General features: G+C 56.9%; 4 protein-coding genes across 4 annotated transcripts; all 4 read right to left on the minus strand.

Annotated features, from left to right (window-relative positions):
• Positions 1–633: 633 nt before the first annotated feature.
• On the minus strand, positions 634–1,554 carry LBRM_30_2190 (conserved hypothetical protein; the record flags this gene model as incomplete). The annotated part of the gene is made up of 1 exon (XM_001566796.1): positions 634–1,554. The coding sequence occupies one exon, from the start codon at positions 1,552–1,554 to the stop codon at positions 634–636; it is 921 nt and encodes a 306-aa protein (XP_001566846.1).
• Positions 1,555–2,926: 1,372 nt separating this feature from the next.
• Positions 2,927–4,039, minus strand: LBRM_30_2200 (conserved zinc-finger protein; the record flags this gene model as incomplete). The annotated part of the gene is made up of 1 exon (XM_001566797.1): positions 2,927–4,039. The coding sequence occupies one exon, from the start codon at positions 4,037–4,039 to the stop codon at positions 2,927–2,929; it is 1,113 nt and encodes a 370-aa protein (XP_001566847.1).
• Positions 4,040–5,563: 1,524 nt separating this feature from the next.
• On the minus strand, positions 5,564–9,298 carry LBRM_30_2210 (putative phospholipid-translocating P-type ATPase (flippase); the record flags this gene model as incomplete). Its single annotated transcript, XM_001566798.1, has 1 exon — positions 5,564–9,298. One exon carries the CDS (start codon positions 9,296–9,298, stop codon positions 5,564–5,566), a length of 3,735 nt encoding a protein of 1,244 aa, XP_001566848.1.
• A 1,750-nt stretch (positions 9,299–11,048) lies between these two features.
• Positions 11,049–16,124, minus strand: LBRM_30_2220 (conserved hypothetical protein; the record flags this gene model as incomplete). The annotated part of the gene is made up of 1 exon (XM_001566799.2): positions 11,049–16,124. One exon carries the CDS (start codon positions 16,122–16,124, stop codon positions 11,049–11,051), a length of 5,076 nt encoding a protein of 1,691 aa, XP_001566849.2.
• Between the last annotated feature and the right edge of the window lie 1,127 nt (positions 16,125–17,251).

The raw sequence follows: 17,251 nt of genomic DNA on the forward strand, positions 1-17,251 counted from the left end.
TATCCTTAATTTCTCAGCTGAAGTCGCTGCAAACGCAATCGACCAGACGGGCGATGGAGACGAATAGGCTACGGGCAGCACACAGTATGGAACACGGTCAATACAGAGATCCCACATCCACACAGAGAGAGAGAGAGAGAGAGAGAGAGAGGGGGAGAGAAAAACCCCACAGCACACGAGCCTCATACACTGGCCCGGTAGAAACAAGGGAGAAAACAAGAGCGCAGCGTCCACTCACAGAATGCCGCGCACACACACAAAAAAAAAAATGGCTCGTCGTCACGAGAACGACAACGCCGCCGGCGTAACGGACAATGCGCGCTGCCTCCTGGGGCACGTCTGTGACTGCGTAGGCAATTGTGTCGACGCGCGCGGTGCACTAGAAGAGTGTGTGCTCTCTAACAAGGAAAGGAATGCAACATAACAGAATGGGGTGGAGCGAGGCTTGCAGTTTGCAAAAAGTGAGACCGTGCGAGTAAGCCCCGCCTACACGTCGAGAGATCAAAACGGCGCGGGGTACCACTAGTGTGGAACTCTGCCACCTCCTGCCTCTTTCTCTCTCTCTCCCACCGTCGCCTTGCAGTGGTAGCAAGTCCCCACTCTCACCCTACCACCCATCCTCTTTTCCGTAGCTTAGTAGCCGAAACCGCAACGCACACCGTGACGCGGCGCCAAGAGAGGCTGGGCGGCAGAGAACGTGCCGAACATGAATGCCACCATCGGCACCTCCTTGACCAACATCGGCATGAGCCCGCGGCAGACGGCCGAGTCGTGAATCACTGTTTGCATGTACTGATGTGCACTAAGTGGGTAGCACACAGTTGATGCCACCGTCGCCGCCGCGCCACCAATGATAAAGTTCAACGCTATCGTGGTGGTGTAGTTCTTCCAGTTCCAGTTGTGGTCCACCACCGAGGGCCCGCGGTGACGCGGACTCGACCCAACAAGCTGCGACTCAGTATCATACCTCATCATAACTGTGTCCTTCGCCGACTCGTTCTGCACAATAGGCGCAAGGTTGCGCTCGGTGAAGCGACGAAGACCCTCGAAGACGGTGAAGAGGGTGCCAAAGTATATGGCGTTTGCGATAAGGTTTGGTGTCGTGTACCAGAACTGCAATACGGTCTTGTTCTTCATTATCCGGGCAACGTCCATGGGCGACTTCCCCATGCGACGGCTCTCATCCATGACGCGCGAGATGGGGTTGGAGACGAGACGCATATTCAACCCGGCGAATGCGCCCACCATGAAGGTGGTCAGCATCTTCGACAACGGGTCCTCCTCCAGCGTGGGCAGTAACTTGTGCGCTATAGGGCAGTAGAACATCATCAGGAAGCCAAACTGCAGGGCGCGGCGACCCACAGTCTGCACAATGCCCTTCGGACCGCCCTGGTCAAACGGCAGGGCTACCACTCGACCGAGGCCACCGGCAACAGCTCCAGAGAGAAACGTCCCAGGGTCCCTTAGTGTCTTGGGCGTCTCCCTTTCTATTTTCAATCCACGGTACACCGCCGCCGAGGCACCATTGTAGGCGTACGTCACCACCTCGAACATCGTTGTCGCTAGTGACTCTCTTTGTGTCCGTGCTTGTTTGATGCCAGAGGCCGGCGAGTGCAACGAAGCACTTGCTGGCAGGTGACAGGAGAGCGCTGATGGGGTTGCTTCGTGGTGGATGCTGGACCACGTTTGTGGTATTGTTCCCTAACTGGCACCCTTTCACGAAGTTACGCGGAGAGGAAGGGAAGGAAGCGAGATAGAAAGAGAGAGGGAGGGAGAGGGGGAGGGGAGGTGAATGATGCGGTTCTGCGTGCCTGTCTCTCTGCCTATGACGCCGCCTCCGCTGTCGTCGTCGTTTCAGTGCTGACAGAACGAGGGAAGAATGTGATGAATGCGTAGAAGAAACAGGCAACAGCACGAAGGAGATGATTCCTCGAGGTACACCCGCTTTTCCTAACTCTGAGGCGACCGAGCACAAAATGACAACCGTGGTAGCCTTAGACAGCGCCTGATCACCTCTGTCCCTTCTACGACGTCGTTTTTTTTTTTCGTTGTTGTTTTCTCGCACGTGCAGCGGAAGAGACCCTTCTTGCAGAGAGCTGGAGATGTGCTCCGCAAAGGAAAAGACGTGGTGCTTTTGCGTGTGTGTGTGATACTGCACAAAGAGAGAGAGAGGGGGAGCAAGAGGTCAAAAAAGCACCAGAGGTTGGGTGAGTCAGCGGAGAGAGAGAGGTGACAGTGGTGCTGGTAGACCTCGCATGCCTTGAAGCGGTTATGTGCAGCCGATACATGAGGAGGTGACATTATGTGCTCCTCCTCCCTCGCTCTTGAGTAGGTCTTTTCATCCTGGTCAATGGCTGTTCGCCATCAGCTTTGCGCTGTTCGTGATCGTAACTCGTTGAGTCCTCGCAGAAACACGTCTATCTGCACATGACCCAGGACGAGGGGGGGGGCGCACGAAAAACTCGTCGAAACGGCCTAAGACTCGATAAGACAAGAGAGAACGACAATTAAAACACAGAGCTCAAAGACGACCCATCAGAGCAAAGACTGAAGGACAGTGGGTGCTGCAGCCCATCAACAGGAAAGAAGACAACCACTACTACGTGCAGCTCTTCAGGGAGCAAGAGGGGAGGCGCATTCGCTCGGTACCAGGAATCTGCTCCATGTAGCAGCTGCGTGAGCACACGCACGGGCATCACGAAAAAGCGCTGCTGCGCATCACTGGCGTCGCCGAACGCTGCACAGAGCACATCGAAAAATGTTCCTCTGACTGTCCACTAAGTGCACGGGCACCAACAGACATACGAAGGAAGGGTGGCTTTGGAGCACGGCAATGGCGTGGTAGCCGTGACGGCCTCCACTCGCACAACGCCACAACAGCAATCGCTACGTCTGCAGTATGTGAGCGAGAGAGACAGCTCAGGTTTTAACTGAACATCATGTTGCCATCGTACCCTTTCGGATGGAGCTTGTTCGTACGCATGCCAACGTCGAGCTGGAGATCATGACGCTCACCACCGCTGCGCTTCGCCACCCACGCCGCCTCCTTGTTCTGCGTTACAATGAGCTCCTTCAGCTCCCGCGTCGCCAGCGCACGCGTCTCCTTCTCCGCGGCCAGAATAGACATGCGCTTTTCATTCTGCTCCTCCGTCTCACGTGGCCGGGTGCGTGGAACATCACCTTCCCGCTTCATCAGAATGCGCTTCTTTCCAGTCGCCTTGTCGTGTGTCAGGACAAGTTCGTCTCCGCGGACACCTTCGAGTGGCACCGGCTTCACCGACTCCGGGTCGTCGAGCGCCACGTCGTAGAACTCTTGGTATTCAGGGCTGAGGATGAGACGCTCGTGGTTCGTCTCGCGCATGTGGTCGCGCAGCGCCTCCAGAGATTTGAAGGAGCGGGTGTGCTCGTTGCAGACGATGCACATAAGACCGTTGGTCTTACGTGCTAAGTACGCCAGCAGCGCTGCCCGGTCCACGCAGTGGGCCTCCAGCGGAATAGTGAAGTTGTGCACGCACTCTAAATGGTGCACGTTTGACTCCACAGTCGAGGAGAGAAAGCCGCAGAACATGCAGCGCACCTCGCTCGTGTCCTCCTCCCGTTCCTCGACGACTACCTTTGGACCCGCCTTCTTTGTATCACCACGCGCAGCAGCACTTTTTTTGGCGTTGTGGCGACGATGCAGCCCCATCGCCGCGCTGCCGAGCGACGTCGATGTCAACATACTCGCCGCCTCCGAGTCACGTGTTATGATGCGCTGCTCCTTTCGCATGAGATGCGCTGTTGAGCGGACGTGCGTCTGCAGTGTTTGGACAGAGCGAAACGTCTTGTTGCACAGGGTGCACGAGTAGACCGGCGTGCAGTTCTCGTCCAAGACGGTGCCCTCCACTTCCTTGCTGGTGAGGCGGTGCTCCTGCTGCGAGAGTGGGCGCAGGCCGTCGACGCGGCGGCGTACGTTTGTGAGGTGAAACTCCGATTCGTAGTGCGCACGCAGTGCCTCCTCCTTCGCCAACACTACGTTGCACGTACCACAGCGAGACATGGTGAGGTTGACGAGCCCAGACTACGCAGGAGCGGCAAACCCAAGACCAAACAAAAAAGAGAAGCAGATGAGTGGAGGCGAGGGGTAGCTTCGTCCGGGGCACGATGCAAAGCACAACGCAGCACCTGGGAAACCACGACAAGGTAGCGAAAGTAACTTCGGAGGAGAGGGGGTGAAGTGCGGCTGTCGGCAAAGTGATGTTGAAGGAGGAGGGAACCGAGTACAACAGGAAACAGGACACTTAGGGAAGAGAGAGAGAGAGAGAGTGAACAATAGCGGAAAAAAGAAAATAAAGCCACTGCTCGATTAATCGTGGTGCTGCCTGTATGTGGGGCGGTCTACAAGCGAAGACACAAAAGAGGAGAGTGGAGGTTGATCAGTTTAGGAAAAGGGAGTTAGCCGACATAAAAGACGTGTGCTGTACGCAACTTCTTGCCTAGATGATCGAAAAACGACGACGCGGTGCAGCAGCACAACCAGTAAAGCAAACAATCGTAATGGGCAGGATGGTGAGATATGGGTGAAAGGAGAGAGAAAATGGCCGGGTGCAGACTGAATGAGCGCCTGCACGTTACACCCTTGGGTAGGACTGCGCAGCTTGTGTGAAGGGCGAGAGGAAAGGCAAAAAGAGCGGGAAAAGGAGGGCCAGAAATGATAATGAGAAACATTATGATGCTTGACTCTCGTTACTCGGCAGCAGAACAGGGATAGCGAAAAATAAGTTGCAGTGTTTCTACACGCGAACCCATCGATTCGGCTTCACCTCCGCCAGCTCTGTTGTCTCTGCTAAAACAGGCACACTTCTCTCATCCGTGAGGGACGCCTCTGGGCAGCTGTATGTCCCGCACCCTCAGCAAACAGTTTTTCATTCCCCTTTCGCGTATGGACTAACGTATCCAATTCCGCCACGCACAAGTCAGTGGATGTAGACACTCCCCCCCCCCACACACACACACGCAGCTCACCTCATCCCTCTGTGGTGTCGTATGGTGTCTCTGTCGTGCGAACCAACGCCGTCGGATACCGCTCAGCCCCCTCTCCCACCTCCCTGCGGTGCCACTGCATACAGCGCAGTCCAGGTCCAGGATTACGTCCCACCTCTCTGCAGCGCAGCGCTCACCCTCCCCACCTCAGACCTGTCCGCTGACCCCAAGAGTCCGCACAGCTGCAAACGCAAGGGCAGGTGGCAGGCTGCCTGGCTTCCCCAGAATGAGTGGGTGGGAGGGGGGGGGAGTACTTGGCCTCTGGGATACCCCCCACACTGGGGTGGCCGTGATGGTGGTCACGGAGGGTGCGACACGAAGCAAATGAATGCAACAAGAAATTCTCTACGGGGCTGAATTGGACATGGGTAACGTGTAGTCGATACACCCGGCGCAGGGAGGCTTCATCGTTTCTCTCCCCTCCGTCTTTATCACCAAGTCGTGGCTTCTCTTTAAAAATCCCCGAAGGCAAAATGACATGGACTTTGCGTGTGAGCAGGCATTGTGCAGTGGGTTGCTCATTCATGGACAGTGGGCAACGTCAAGCCATGAGGTCTCCGTCGCTATACATTTGCAGCTCAGTGTCGCCCCGCCGACACAATATGGACGATTCCTCTGGCGTGGCACCAAACCATCGCACCCAGAAAGGCTGCATACGCTTGTAGTCACGCCGCTTCAGCAGCAGGCGCTGACGACGATCCTCAGCTCGGCGTAGGACATCGCGCGGGTTTGGCTGAAGAAACGCGAGTACTGTAAAGTAGATTATGCTGGGTACCACCAGTGCAATAGAGATACCCAACGCTGAAAGGACACCGGTTGTGTCAAGCAACTTGCGAAATACGCCAAAGTACTGCAGCGTCGGATTGTCACTATACATCATCGTCGAGTACACGTAGAAGAGTGGCATGCCGACAAGTACGAGGAGGTTTAGCGGTGTGACAGCGTGCGACTCCCACCACATCGTGTACAGCTGGGAGAGCATTAGGGCCGTGTAGGCGACACTATACGTCACATCATTCGACGCTGTCCCACCGCAGTCGGCGTATGCGAAGTCGGGCCCGTACAGTCGGGTACTTAGCCACAGCAGCCCAATCGACTGTAACACACCACGGAACACAAAAGACCCGAAGAAATTCCTCGGACATATGTCGACAGCGTGCCGCGTCATCTTGTAGAGGTACGGATTGCGCTCTAGCACCACGCGCGGTGCGCAGCGGTCAAGGCAGTAAAGGATGGTCTGGGGCAGCGTGTAGAAGCCGTTCCACATGGTAAGACAAAAGCTGTCCCAGAAGGTACCACCAGACATGTGGGTGCCGATTGCATTGTAGGCGAGCTGGATGAAAGAAATGAGCATCGACTTGTAGAAACTATACTTGATCACGTACGCAGTACGGATGTACGCCTGCTGTCCATGCACAAACAGCAGCGTACGTAGGTCGGAAAATTGCGTGATGGAGAAGTCTGCGGCACGCGCGGCCTGCTGTCCCTCCTTGCCTGAAATTCCCACGCCAACGTGTGCCTCCTGCAGCATCGCAACATCGTTGCCGCCGTCGCCGACGGACAGTGTCAGATAGCCATCCTCGCGCACAAGCTTGGTGAGAGCGGCTTTCTGACTCGGTGTCGTGCGCGCGCAGATGACGCTGCGACAGCGACTCGATAGTTCGCGGAAGCGTGCCCGCAGTCTTGGATCGCGCAGAATGGTGTCCAGCACAGTACCACCCTCCATAACTAGGACGGCGCTGCGCTCGGCGGCGCCGCTCACAAAAATGCCACCCCCAGTGCTGCCCGCAGTTCCGTCCGCGATACCGCCCGCTGTCTGCGCCATGAGACGCAACGGCTCGTTCGACAGCTGAGACAAGTCGCTCGCGTTAAAACTCAACACGCGCGCCTCCAGTGCATTGCCGCACATCTGCGCCGTCGGCTCGGACACAAGAGCTGCTGCGGCGCTGCTTTGAGGCAACTGCTCGATCGGGAAGGCCAAGAGATTCTGGCGCCAGTTGCTTGTATTAGCCACCTCACTGGCACGCTCCCCAATGCGAATGACCATATCACTTGCACGGTAAAGGCCGCACGACAATCCGATCTGTTCGGCAGTTTCCATCTTGTCTCCTGTCAGCATCCAAACCTTGATGCCGGCGACGAGCATGTCACCAATCGTTTCTTGCACATTTTCCTGCAGTTTATCCTCAATGGCTGTGATGCCGATAATGGTGACCCCTGACTCCATCTGCGCACGTAGCGAGTCGAGATGGGCCTGCCGGCCCTCGACTAAGCAGCCCGCCTCCGCGACGTTGCGTAGAAAAACGGTGAGCTCACCCCGTGTGAGTTCCCTGCACGCCACCAGAAGGGTGCGGAGGCCACGGTGAGCGTAGAGGGACAGCTTCTCCGCGCATTCCGGATGGAGCGGGGAGCTGGTGGAGTGCACTGAATCGATCGAGGATGACGGCGCCGGTGAGGCCATTGCCATCACCCGATCGTCAGCGCCTTTCACAACGAACCAAATACGACCAGAGTCGGGCTCCTCCACAACGATCCCCATCGTCTTCTTCTCAGAGGAGAAGTGAAAGATGTGGTGTACCGCCCAAGTCCGCTCGTCCTCCTCCTCGCCGTCTTTCGCTGCGACTTGCACCCCGTAGTCATAGTGGCTGCCGTCTAGACCACGGTGCATGCGAAGCACGACGCGATATTCGTCGCGGTACACGAGTGATACCCCCAATTTGCGCATCCCCAGACAGAGAGCAACCTCGTCTGGAGACGCAGCGTGGTAGGCAATCTCCGCAACACTTGCGCTCTCGCCTGCAGATGCATGGGGATGCACAACCTCCACAGTGTTGCACAGGGCAACCATCTGCGCAAATTGCTGCACTGCCGCAAGCGTCGTGGGGTTGTGCTTCTTAAGCTCCTCCGGCAGAGTCGACCATGTGCCCGAGATGTTGGACACCGAGAGGTGGTGGCCAGGACAGATGGTCACGGAGTCCAGCTCCATCATGTTCTGTGTGAGAGTCCCAGTCTTGTCAGACAGGACGTAGTCGATCTGACCCAGGTCCTCGAGGATATTCGAGTTCTGTGCCTTGCATCCAATGCACGCCGACGACTCCGGCAGCTGCCGCGCCGCCGTCGTTGCTGTCGCGTGCATCATTGCGACGTCCCACTCAACCGCGCACGCCATGTAGTATTTGCACACGTCCACAACAAACTTGAATGAGACGGGGATCATTACCGTCGTTAGCAGGAAGAAGCGCAGCGGGTAAATAAGAGCCGACGCGCTGGCTTCGTTCGCTGGCAGCGGCAGGTACCAGGCCGTTTCATGCGCGCTGCGGTTCGCCTGAAACCCAATAAAGCCAAAGATGACGGCGTTCAGTATTTGGCACACGAAAATATAAACGGAGTAGCGGCTGACGTCCTTGTCAATTTGTGCCCACTTCACCGGCGCCTCGCCTTTGTTCATGCCACACTTCGTGTCATCGCCCGTGTACACCGCGACGCAGACCGCCTGCGCGACGTTCTTCAGGACGCACGACTGCGGGAGGAGATGATGGTGGGTGAGGGGGACTTGCACCGCTGCAGTGCCTGCGTCAGAGACAGTCCCTTGTGGCTTAGATGGAAGGTCCGCGCGGCCCTCGAAAAAGTCAATGATCGATGACGGCGGAGGACACACTAGGCAAAGGTCTGAGACGGCAGCAACGATACTCAAGGCGGGCGGCGGCTCTGTCTGCGAAGGGACCTCGCAAACCGCGTACGTGCGTCGCGAGTGGCTGTCTGGGTCTATCGTAGACCACTGAACCATCTCCTTTGACTTCAGGTCGATCTCGCCATCCAAGTTGTCAGTGCGGATGTACACTGCCGAGGTAGCTCCGAGGACAATAACGTCGCACGGAACTTCCTCATTCTCGCGCAGCAACAGTACATCCCCGACGCGAATTTCTGCGTTGATGTGTGAAACCCAGGCAGAATTCTTGGCGTCCAGCACCATGCGGTGCGTATGGTTGTACGTGTGGTCCTGCCTGTGCCGCTTTACGTCATCGTAGCCTTCCTTTACAGCGGTCAGCGTGAAGGCGAAAAGGAGTGGCAGCAGCGTGGAGAGCGGATTGACCGGTGCAATAACCGCGATAAACTGCAGCATAGCTACGAGTAGGAAGTAAAAGTTGAGAGGACGGCGAAACTGCTCGTAGAGGTTCTTGAAGAGGAAGTTCTGTATCGTGTAGCGACTGTTGACTACAAGGTTCGTGCAGTACTGATTCGCCACGGCTTCGTCTAGTGGGCGAATGTGACGCATCTCATGCTGATCGGCGTTGCCGTACAAACGGTTCGTACCCGACGCGTGAGTGGCTCGGATCCGTCGACGTTCGCCCAAACGATGGGAGTCAGTCCTCGAAGAGAGGCGCTGAGCAGCATTCCTGCAGCACCGTTGCAGTCGCAGTCCTAGTCGTCTGCACAACAGAAACGTCGGGATCCCTACGGAGGTGGAGGTCTCTGTCGGCTTCTTGCTGGTCAAGAAGTGGATTTTCTGATCCGAGTCGTTGAGCAAGCATTCGCCGCCGCCACTGCGCCGCTGAACCGGAAACGGGCAGGAAGCGGCGCTACGTGAGGTAACGCGACTGGTGGGAGAGGCAGTGGTACCGAAAACAGCGGTGCTGTCAGTGGCGTACATACTCGAACCCGCCACTCCGCTCTGCTGGCAAGGCGGCGACCGAGAGAGAGAAACTTGGTGTCAGAGCACCGACTACCCCCTGCCACTCGTGATGACTACTGAACGAGTACAGCTTGACGCCGACTGGTGGACGCAGAGAGGCGTGCTCAGAGTGGGACAGACCACAGTGATGCGCCGAACCTTGCAAGTAGAGTCGAATGCGCCTTTATACTGTCAGTTAACGGTAGATGCGCACGGAGCTGCCACAGAAGAAGCACGTGGTGAAACACTACAGCTATGAGGTTTCACTAACGGTTGTGAGTAAGTGAGGGGTCGCTTGCTAATGGGCAGCCCAAGTCAGAGAGAGGGCATGAATCAAAGAAGGAAACAAGAATACTACGAAGCGTAGCACAGGTAGCGGGTGTTCTGGAGTGTCTCCAGTGAGAGTGCTACGCAAGGAGGTAGAGTTCGTGCGGCCGTGCAATTTTCCTTTTCCTTTTCGTTTCTTTATTATGGATTGTGCGAATGACAGCTGCACTGGTTGACCGTACACTGTGCACAACAAGCAGGTGAGAACAACGGTGGTGAAAAGAGGAAGCGAGACTCTGTAGTACACAGAGCACCAAGGTAGCGAGCGAGTGGGAGGAGTGCGCGTCCAGAAATCGAGACACGCACACGCGCCTTTACCGATGCACAATCATGATAAGTGGAAGTGGTGATGTAAGCAGAGCTGATAGAAAAAAAGAGGTAAAAGTGGGGACCCCAAGAGAAGGGAGGAGGATTAGAGCTCCCTCTTCAGGAACTAAAGAAGCTACATCGACATCCTTTGTAGAAGTTGGACACCGCCGCGGGTACACATCTGAATGACCAGCAACATGTGCGGCATGTTTTGAGAGTGAGCAAGCGGCGGAAAAACGGCCACCATCCTCCTCGACAAAGTCCTGGCTCGCTCCCGCCGCCGAAGCTTCGCTGCTGCTCAAGAAAGCCTCCACGCGACAACTCCAAACGGCAATCTCCCCATAGTTGACACACCTTCCTTTGCCAACACAGTGCGCGCACCCCATGTGAGCACAGAGGCATCACCGCCATGAGACCCGCTACTTGACCTCAGTACCCGTTACCCCTCATTTTGTTTGGCTTCTTCAGATGTATATGAAATGTACACATGTGGCTGTGTCCCGATGAAAGACATGCACGCCGCACACACGCGAAGCTACTCAACGAACAAAGGTCAAGGTGACGGCAGATACGGATTTGAATGAGGTGAGGGGGGGGGGGCGGAGGAGGAGGAGGCACAACACGCAGGACAGCAGCCGGTGCTCAAATTGCCTCACACGAATCACTCTCTGCGGCAGATGAGGAAGACAGTACACCAGGGGATCAGGGGCACACTCTGCTACTTAGTCCGCTGCTGCGCACGATCCTCTCGTACCTCCCGCTTCACACGCAACGGATCCTGTAGGAACTCCGTGCGCAGGTGCTGCTGGTGCAACCGATTAGATTTGTGCTGCTTCTTGCGAATCTGCGCCGCTACAAGAGGACCCCACTGTTCCACCAGGGCCCCACCGCTGCCCTTTGGCTGGCTGGTCTCCGCTACATCACTACTCAGCGGATCGTCCCCGGTGCTTCGCGGTGCAAGGCGGCCGCTGACCTCCGCTTGGTGAGACCGTCCAACAGTTGGGGGTAGAGGAGTGAAGGTGGTTGCGACTGGCAGTGGCGATGCGTCAGTGATTGCCGATAAAACGGGCGTGGCGGCCGTCGTCGAAACATTGAACGGCACGGCAATGAGAGCAGGCGCCGATTCCACCACGTCATGAAAGAGAAGCTCCACTGGCGCCAGCGCAGCAGCATTCTCGAGGAGCCAGTCGTCCACGTTGACCTTTGGAAAGTCACCAGCTTCAACCTCAGCGCCGCTGCCGGCCCCCTCTGGGTGCAAAAAGCGCCGCAGTCGCGAACGCAGCGCTGCGCCACGCCAGACCGGCTGGATGCGCTGGGCAGCGGCCTCTTGCCGGCGAGCCTCCGACTGCCGATACGCGACCCGTAAACAGAGCAACTCGAGGCGAGCCCGTCGAACGAGTACGCGACCGTGCAGCCACTCAGCAATGTATGCACGAGCAAGAGCCCCAACATAGTCCTGCCGCTGTTGCTCGAAGGAGAGGTTACGCACGTGTGTGTTTGCTAGCATGTCGTCTCCCGTTGACCCAGGGAGCTTTGCTGAAGGGAGACGATTAGACAGGCTGATCCACTCAGACAACGTCGCGGCATCTAACCGGAAGTGCTCTACACGACGGAGGTGCTCTGCTGTGCGAGTGTGGATTTGTGCTGCCGTTACCCCATGTACATGCGCAAATGCTGCCGCACCACGATTCACCAGCGGCTGATCATCATTTTTCACCCCACCGGCCGCTGCGGCAGCAGCAACAGCGCTCAACTCCCAGCCCTTAGCGCGGTTCAACGGCCGCTGTGCGTATGCCTCGCGCAGCATCTTCACCTCCAGCAGATGCTGGATCTGTGCATCCCAGCACAGGGCAGAAAAGACCTCGCGATACAACTGAGGTGTAGTAGAGAGGTATCGCGACGACGAGCTGGCGATCGCAGCAAGAGTGGCGTCGGCGTGCCATCCATCGTCAAGAGAGTCGCCCACCTCCACCTTTCTTGCCGGTGCAAGGGCAAATGTGGAAGGGGACGCGGGCACTTGGTGCTGTTCCCGTGCGTGTGCTCGAGGGGAGTTGTTTAGCACTTCCAGAGACGGCACGAGCTCGTAGAGCACACGAGTCACAGACGCTGCAAGCTGCTCGTCATTCGAATCTGCCACAAGGCACGGATTCCCTGTGAGGTCAAGCACCTGCAGTCGCGTGCAGCACCTGAGCGACTCTAGTGCGCTTAGCGAAGCAAGCCGATTGCGCGATAGCCTCAGCGACTGCAGGCGCGGGCAGTGCTGCACTCCACTAATGTCGGCAATCTCATTTCCCTCAGCTTGCAGCACCGTCAGCATTGGAAACCACCCCAGAGATGAAGCGCTAAGAGAGGTGAGCTTGGCGTGGTTCACAAACAGCTGTGTTAAACAGAGGTAGGCGTGCTGACTCGATGGAAGCGCATGGAGTGGATTGTGCGAGGCGTACAGCCTACTGAGCAACATGAGGGAGTTCGATGTAGCGTCGTCTCCACCTCCCTTCCTTCCTACAGTCAACGCCACAAGCTTGTTGTTCCCCACGTCCACTTCTCGGAGCAGCGGCATCGTGCTGGCAGCATGCATATCAGTCAATCTGTTGTGCGCTGCTGACAGCTCGCGCAGCTGCACGCAGCCGCTGAGAGAGTCAAGGTCAGTCAGTTCGTTTTCTGTGGTCGTGCAGCAAACCAAGGACGAAGAGGCTATCGTACTCAGCGGCACGAGTGAGGCTAGGCTATTGGAGGAGACGTCGAGAAACAACAGGTGGACCTGCGCCGCCAGCGCATGGTTGCGCGCCGCTGTCACGTGGCGCAGGTGGGAGGAGCGAGACGAGGTAGCGCTGGCAGAAGAAGTGCAATGTTGCTTGGGTGCTCCTCGCAGGTGGGTGTTGGAGATGGTGTCCATAGCGCCGGACGAGTTGAGGGTATGCAGCTGCGCGTGCGAGATGCTGAGCGACTGCAAAAAGGAGAAGGTGCTGACAGCCTCCACCACATCGAATTGTTGCAGTGGATTGCCGCTCACATCCAACTCCTTCACCAGACGCGCGACTGAGACCGCGCCTGCAGGTTCCTGGTGTGGGCCTGCGGCGCTTAAGTTCATGTGGCGCAGCTGGTCCCAGTCCACTTGCTGCAGGTCCTCGAGGGAAAGCATAAGCTTCGAGAGGTATTGGGGTGCTCGCTGAGGGTTGCGTACCACCGCGCGGAGGGAGGGCCAGAGAAGCCGCACAAATGTGTCGGCGCCCAGCACTCGAGCACCCGCGGCAGCATGCCCTCTGGACAATCCGCCCTCCGTCATCAGAGGCGGATTCTCGGGGAGTACCATCACCTTCTCTGGGGTTTCATTACTATCGAGGCTCGTAGAGGACGCCTTGACATGAGCGCGATAGTGGCCTTCAGCCTCTACTAGGAGAGTACGGACGCTCTCCAGCGATTTTTGTTGCTTTGTGATGCAGCGCAGCACTGCTGCACGTTCCGTGAGTAGCGGTGCTACACGCCAGCAGTACCATCGGCTTTCCCGCAGTGTCTTCTCGTCAAGGGACACCACGTTCTCAGCAACGGTTGCGTCATCTTCGCCTTGCAGCGTTATGGATCCTCGCCGTACACGCTGCTGTTCAAAGATGGTGCGAAGTTCCTCCATCGAGTTCTTGGCAGCTGCTATCTCGTCATCCAAGCGTCGCTGAGTGGAAACCTGGGCGCGCTGCGCTTCCTCGCTCGCGTCGCGACGAAGCGACCGAATCGATAGTGCCTCATCTTGCATCAACTGTTCCCGTTGCACCTCCCACTCCATGATGAGCGTGTAAGTCAGCTTTTCCGTTTCTTGTAAACGCCGCAGCTCCTGTGCCTGCTGTGCCAGCGCCCTGCCCTTGTTGGCGGCGGCGAGGAGCTCTGCATATGCGGTGTTCTGAGCCTCGTGAAGGCGCTCTACGGACTGCAGAGTGGACTGCTCAAGCTCACTGCGCTGCTGTGCGTACCCAGCGAGTTGATCTGCAGCAGCGCAAATTTCGCGCTGCACCAGTTCATCCTCGATACGCATGCGGTGGTGCTCGCTGGCCTCGCGGTCTACAAGAAATGACTCCACTGCTGCCCGCCAGCGAATTTGTTCTACCGAAGTGTTCATAAGCGGCACCGACGTAGCTGCACCACTGCTACTTCCACTTTGCTGCTGAACTGCGTTGGTGCCATCATTGAGGCCTACCTGGGTATCTGGTTGAAGTGACGGTGTCTGGGTTGTTCCCTGGCGGAAATACTGCTCCTCTCGAGTGGGGGAGAGGAGTACGTCGAGTTGCTGCACAAACGACGGAAGAATCGCAAGGCCGTGTGCGCTGCGGTCGTCGTTCTGCAGCCTCACCTGTGTCTCTCCCTTTCGTGCTGCACTGCCGGTTCGATACGCTCGCAAGTATGCCTCTCTTGAGGCCACAGCGGCCATCTGCACCTGGGCATCACGAAGCTCCATGTTTCCAATCAACTCGAGTACCTCCGTGTTCCTCATAAGGAGTCGTGGGAGCGATACGGACTTCTCCTCCTCAGTTGGGGAGTCGATCGGCAGACCCACTACCTGTGGCATCACGTGCGTTGCGCTGAGGATCCTAGGATGCTTCTCTTGTGTCAGTAGAATATTCCCATGGCTTGCAGAGAGCGACTCCGCAGCTACCGGCTGCAAAATCGGCAGTTCCAGTTCGAATGCGTAAAGACACGGGAGTCTCGGCGTTAGGGAAAAGAGGGGTCGTGCAGCGGCGTCGCGATCCGTTGCGGACGGTACCAGCTCTACTGCAGCATACTCCGCACGGATGTCGCTTACAGGGGAATCGTCTGTACGCAGAGCCAGAGCCGCACAGAGTCGTGCACGTCCCTCGCGCGCACGGCAAAGCAGCTGCATAGCTTCTTCTTCTTCCTCGTCATCATTCAGCACCCCGACCCTGTCGTAATACTCATCCAGCAGATCCTCAGTAAGTAGGGTCTCACGCTCTTGTAGCTCTCGCACCGCATGCGCCATGTCCGCTGCTTCACTGTCACATGCCAGAGAAGAGCGTGCTGCCAACGCCTCCGTTGCCTTTGACAGAAGCTGCTGCGTGGATTCAATGAGCTCACGATACTCGATGTCCTCGGTGCACGCAGGCGCGCCAGCTGCTTTCGTGGAAGAACCGTCGCCACAGCACGTCACAGGTGCTTCCTGATGGTCGGACACAAATAAGTGCGATGCCATAGCCGCGATAGAAGCACCTTGAACTGCAAGACTCGCACGACGCGCCCACTCTTTTCCGCTTCGCAAGATGGCAGCATGCCGCTCCAGAGTCGGAGAGCGGCTGAATCCGATAAGTGGCGGCGTTGGTGTGTGGCGCTCCACTTGTTCTCCGTGTGCTCCATTGACTTTGCTCCGGCTCTCGAGAGTGTCGAGGACGTCCGTGACGGTCTCCATCAGCGACGCTGGTGTCGTCTTGTCCAGCAGCATGAGGGAGGGAAAATTCTTGTGGAGATAAATTCGAAGTGGGTCCCTGTGCACAAGGTGGCGACCACGCCTTGACGGAGTTGTGCCGCCCTGCTGGAAGGAGTCCGCTGCGACAGGGCTATCCCCGGCGTCCTTATCGTCCGTCGCTGCACCTGTGAGGAAGATGTGGCCGTCGCCTATCTTCGACTTAAAGTGACTCGGTGCTGCCCACTGAACGTCGTTGTCGTAAGGCTCCTCGAAGCCGTACTCGGCCAGCAGAACTGCTTCCTCCTCAGCTGTCAGCTGCCGAGAAGGCGACATCCCTGCGGTGACCAGGTTCGTCTCGCCATTACTGTTGCCACCTGCGTCCTCATTCATTCTAATGTATCCTGCTATCAGAGGTAGCGGTGTTCTCTAGAGAGAAACCTGGAAAACAAATTTGCACGACAGGCAGCGGTTCCACGTGCCTCTGCAATATCTACAGTACATGGCCATAACAGTAGTGCGTACACAGTTGTCGTGTGCTTCTGTCGCCGATAGGAGGAATGACTAAACGAGCCCAGCAGATGGGATGACGAGAAAGGGATGAGAAAGGGACAAGCGATGCCTCGAAGATAGAGGAAACTGTGAGCATAGTGAGTGCCACACGACGGTGGAATGACCGCGCCCAGAGACCTCTTCAGAGGTGCAGTCACAGAGGAAGAACCTAAAGCGTCATGTCGCCCCTGCACAGGGAGGGGGCTTCGTTGTGAGCAGGCGAGGCCGCCAGTGTCCAAGCCGCGCATGCACACACACACACACACGTACACAGAGCTGCACACTCTGAGGAAAAGAAAACAGCCTCATGCCACGCTCATCGGCCACCGCGCGCGCGAAAGAGAGACAGAAAGTCGGTTGAGTATCGATGCCAAGCACATCGAACATCTGTAGATTTGGCGGCTATGTTTTCCACCGCTCTCCTCTCTTTCCTTGGACTTTGTTTTCGGTCTTTTCGCGCCTCGTTGAGACGCGACGGCTGCGACCTAAAGGGGGTGTCTGGATGGCGGAGAGGAATGACACACCTGGTGTGCGTGTTTATGGAAGAAGAAGAACGCTCTGGGTGTCTGTGAAGATGAGTGCTGGGAGGAGTAACGGTGAAAAAAGCTCACCGCAACATTCACACCAAAAAAGGAGAAGAGCTGAAGGGATGGAGAATGACGGGGGAGCGGCGAAGGGACGAGAGGAGAGAAAGAGGGCCACTGCAGGGAATCAATACGACATATTCGTATACCGAGAGAGATTGTGTGTGTCAGTGTGTGTGTGTGCGTGTGCGTGTGAGTGCCTCTCTTCGGTTCCTTAGCTTTCTTTCCCTCCATGTTACCATCGTTGCCGCACCGTCGACTTGATATGCCTCCTCCCTCCCATATTAACGTGGAAAGGATGCGTCGGCACACTGATCTGGATGAGCATCAGAGACCCACTGATGCACACACACACACACACACACACACACACACACACACGCA

The sequence above is a fragment of the Leishmania braziliensis genome, chromosome 30 (assembly GCF_000002845.2).
Source record: "Leishmania braziliensis MHOM/BR/75/M2904 complete genome, chromosome 30".
NCBI classification, from domain to species: Eukaryota; Euglenozoa; class Kinetoplastea; order Trypanosomatida; family Trypanosomatidae; genus Leishmania; species Leishmania braziliensis.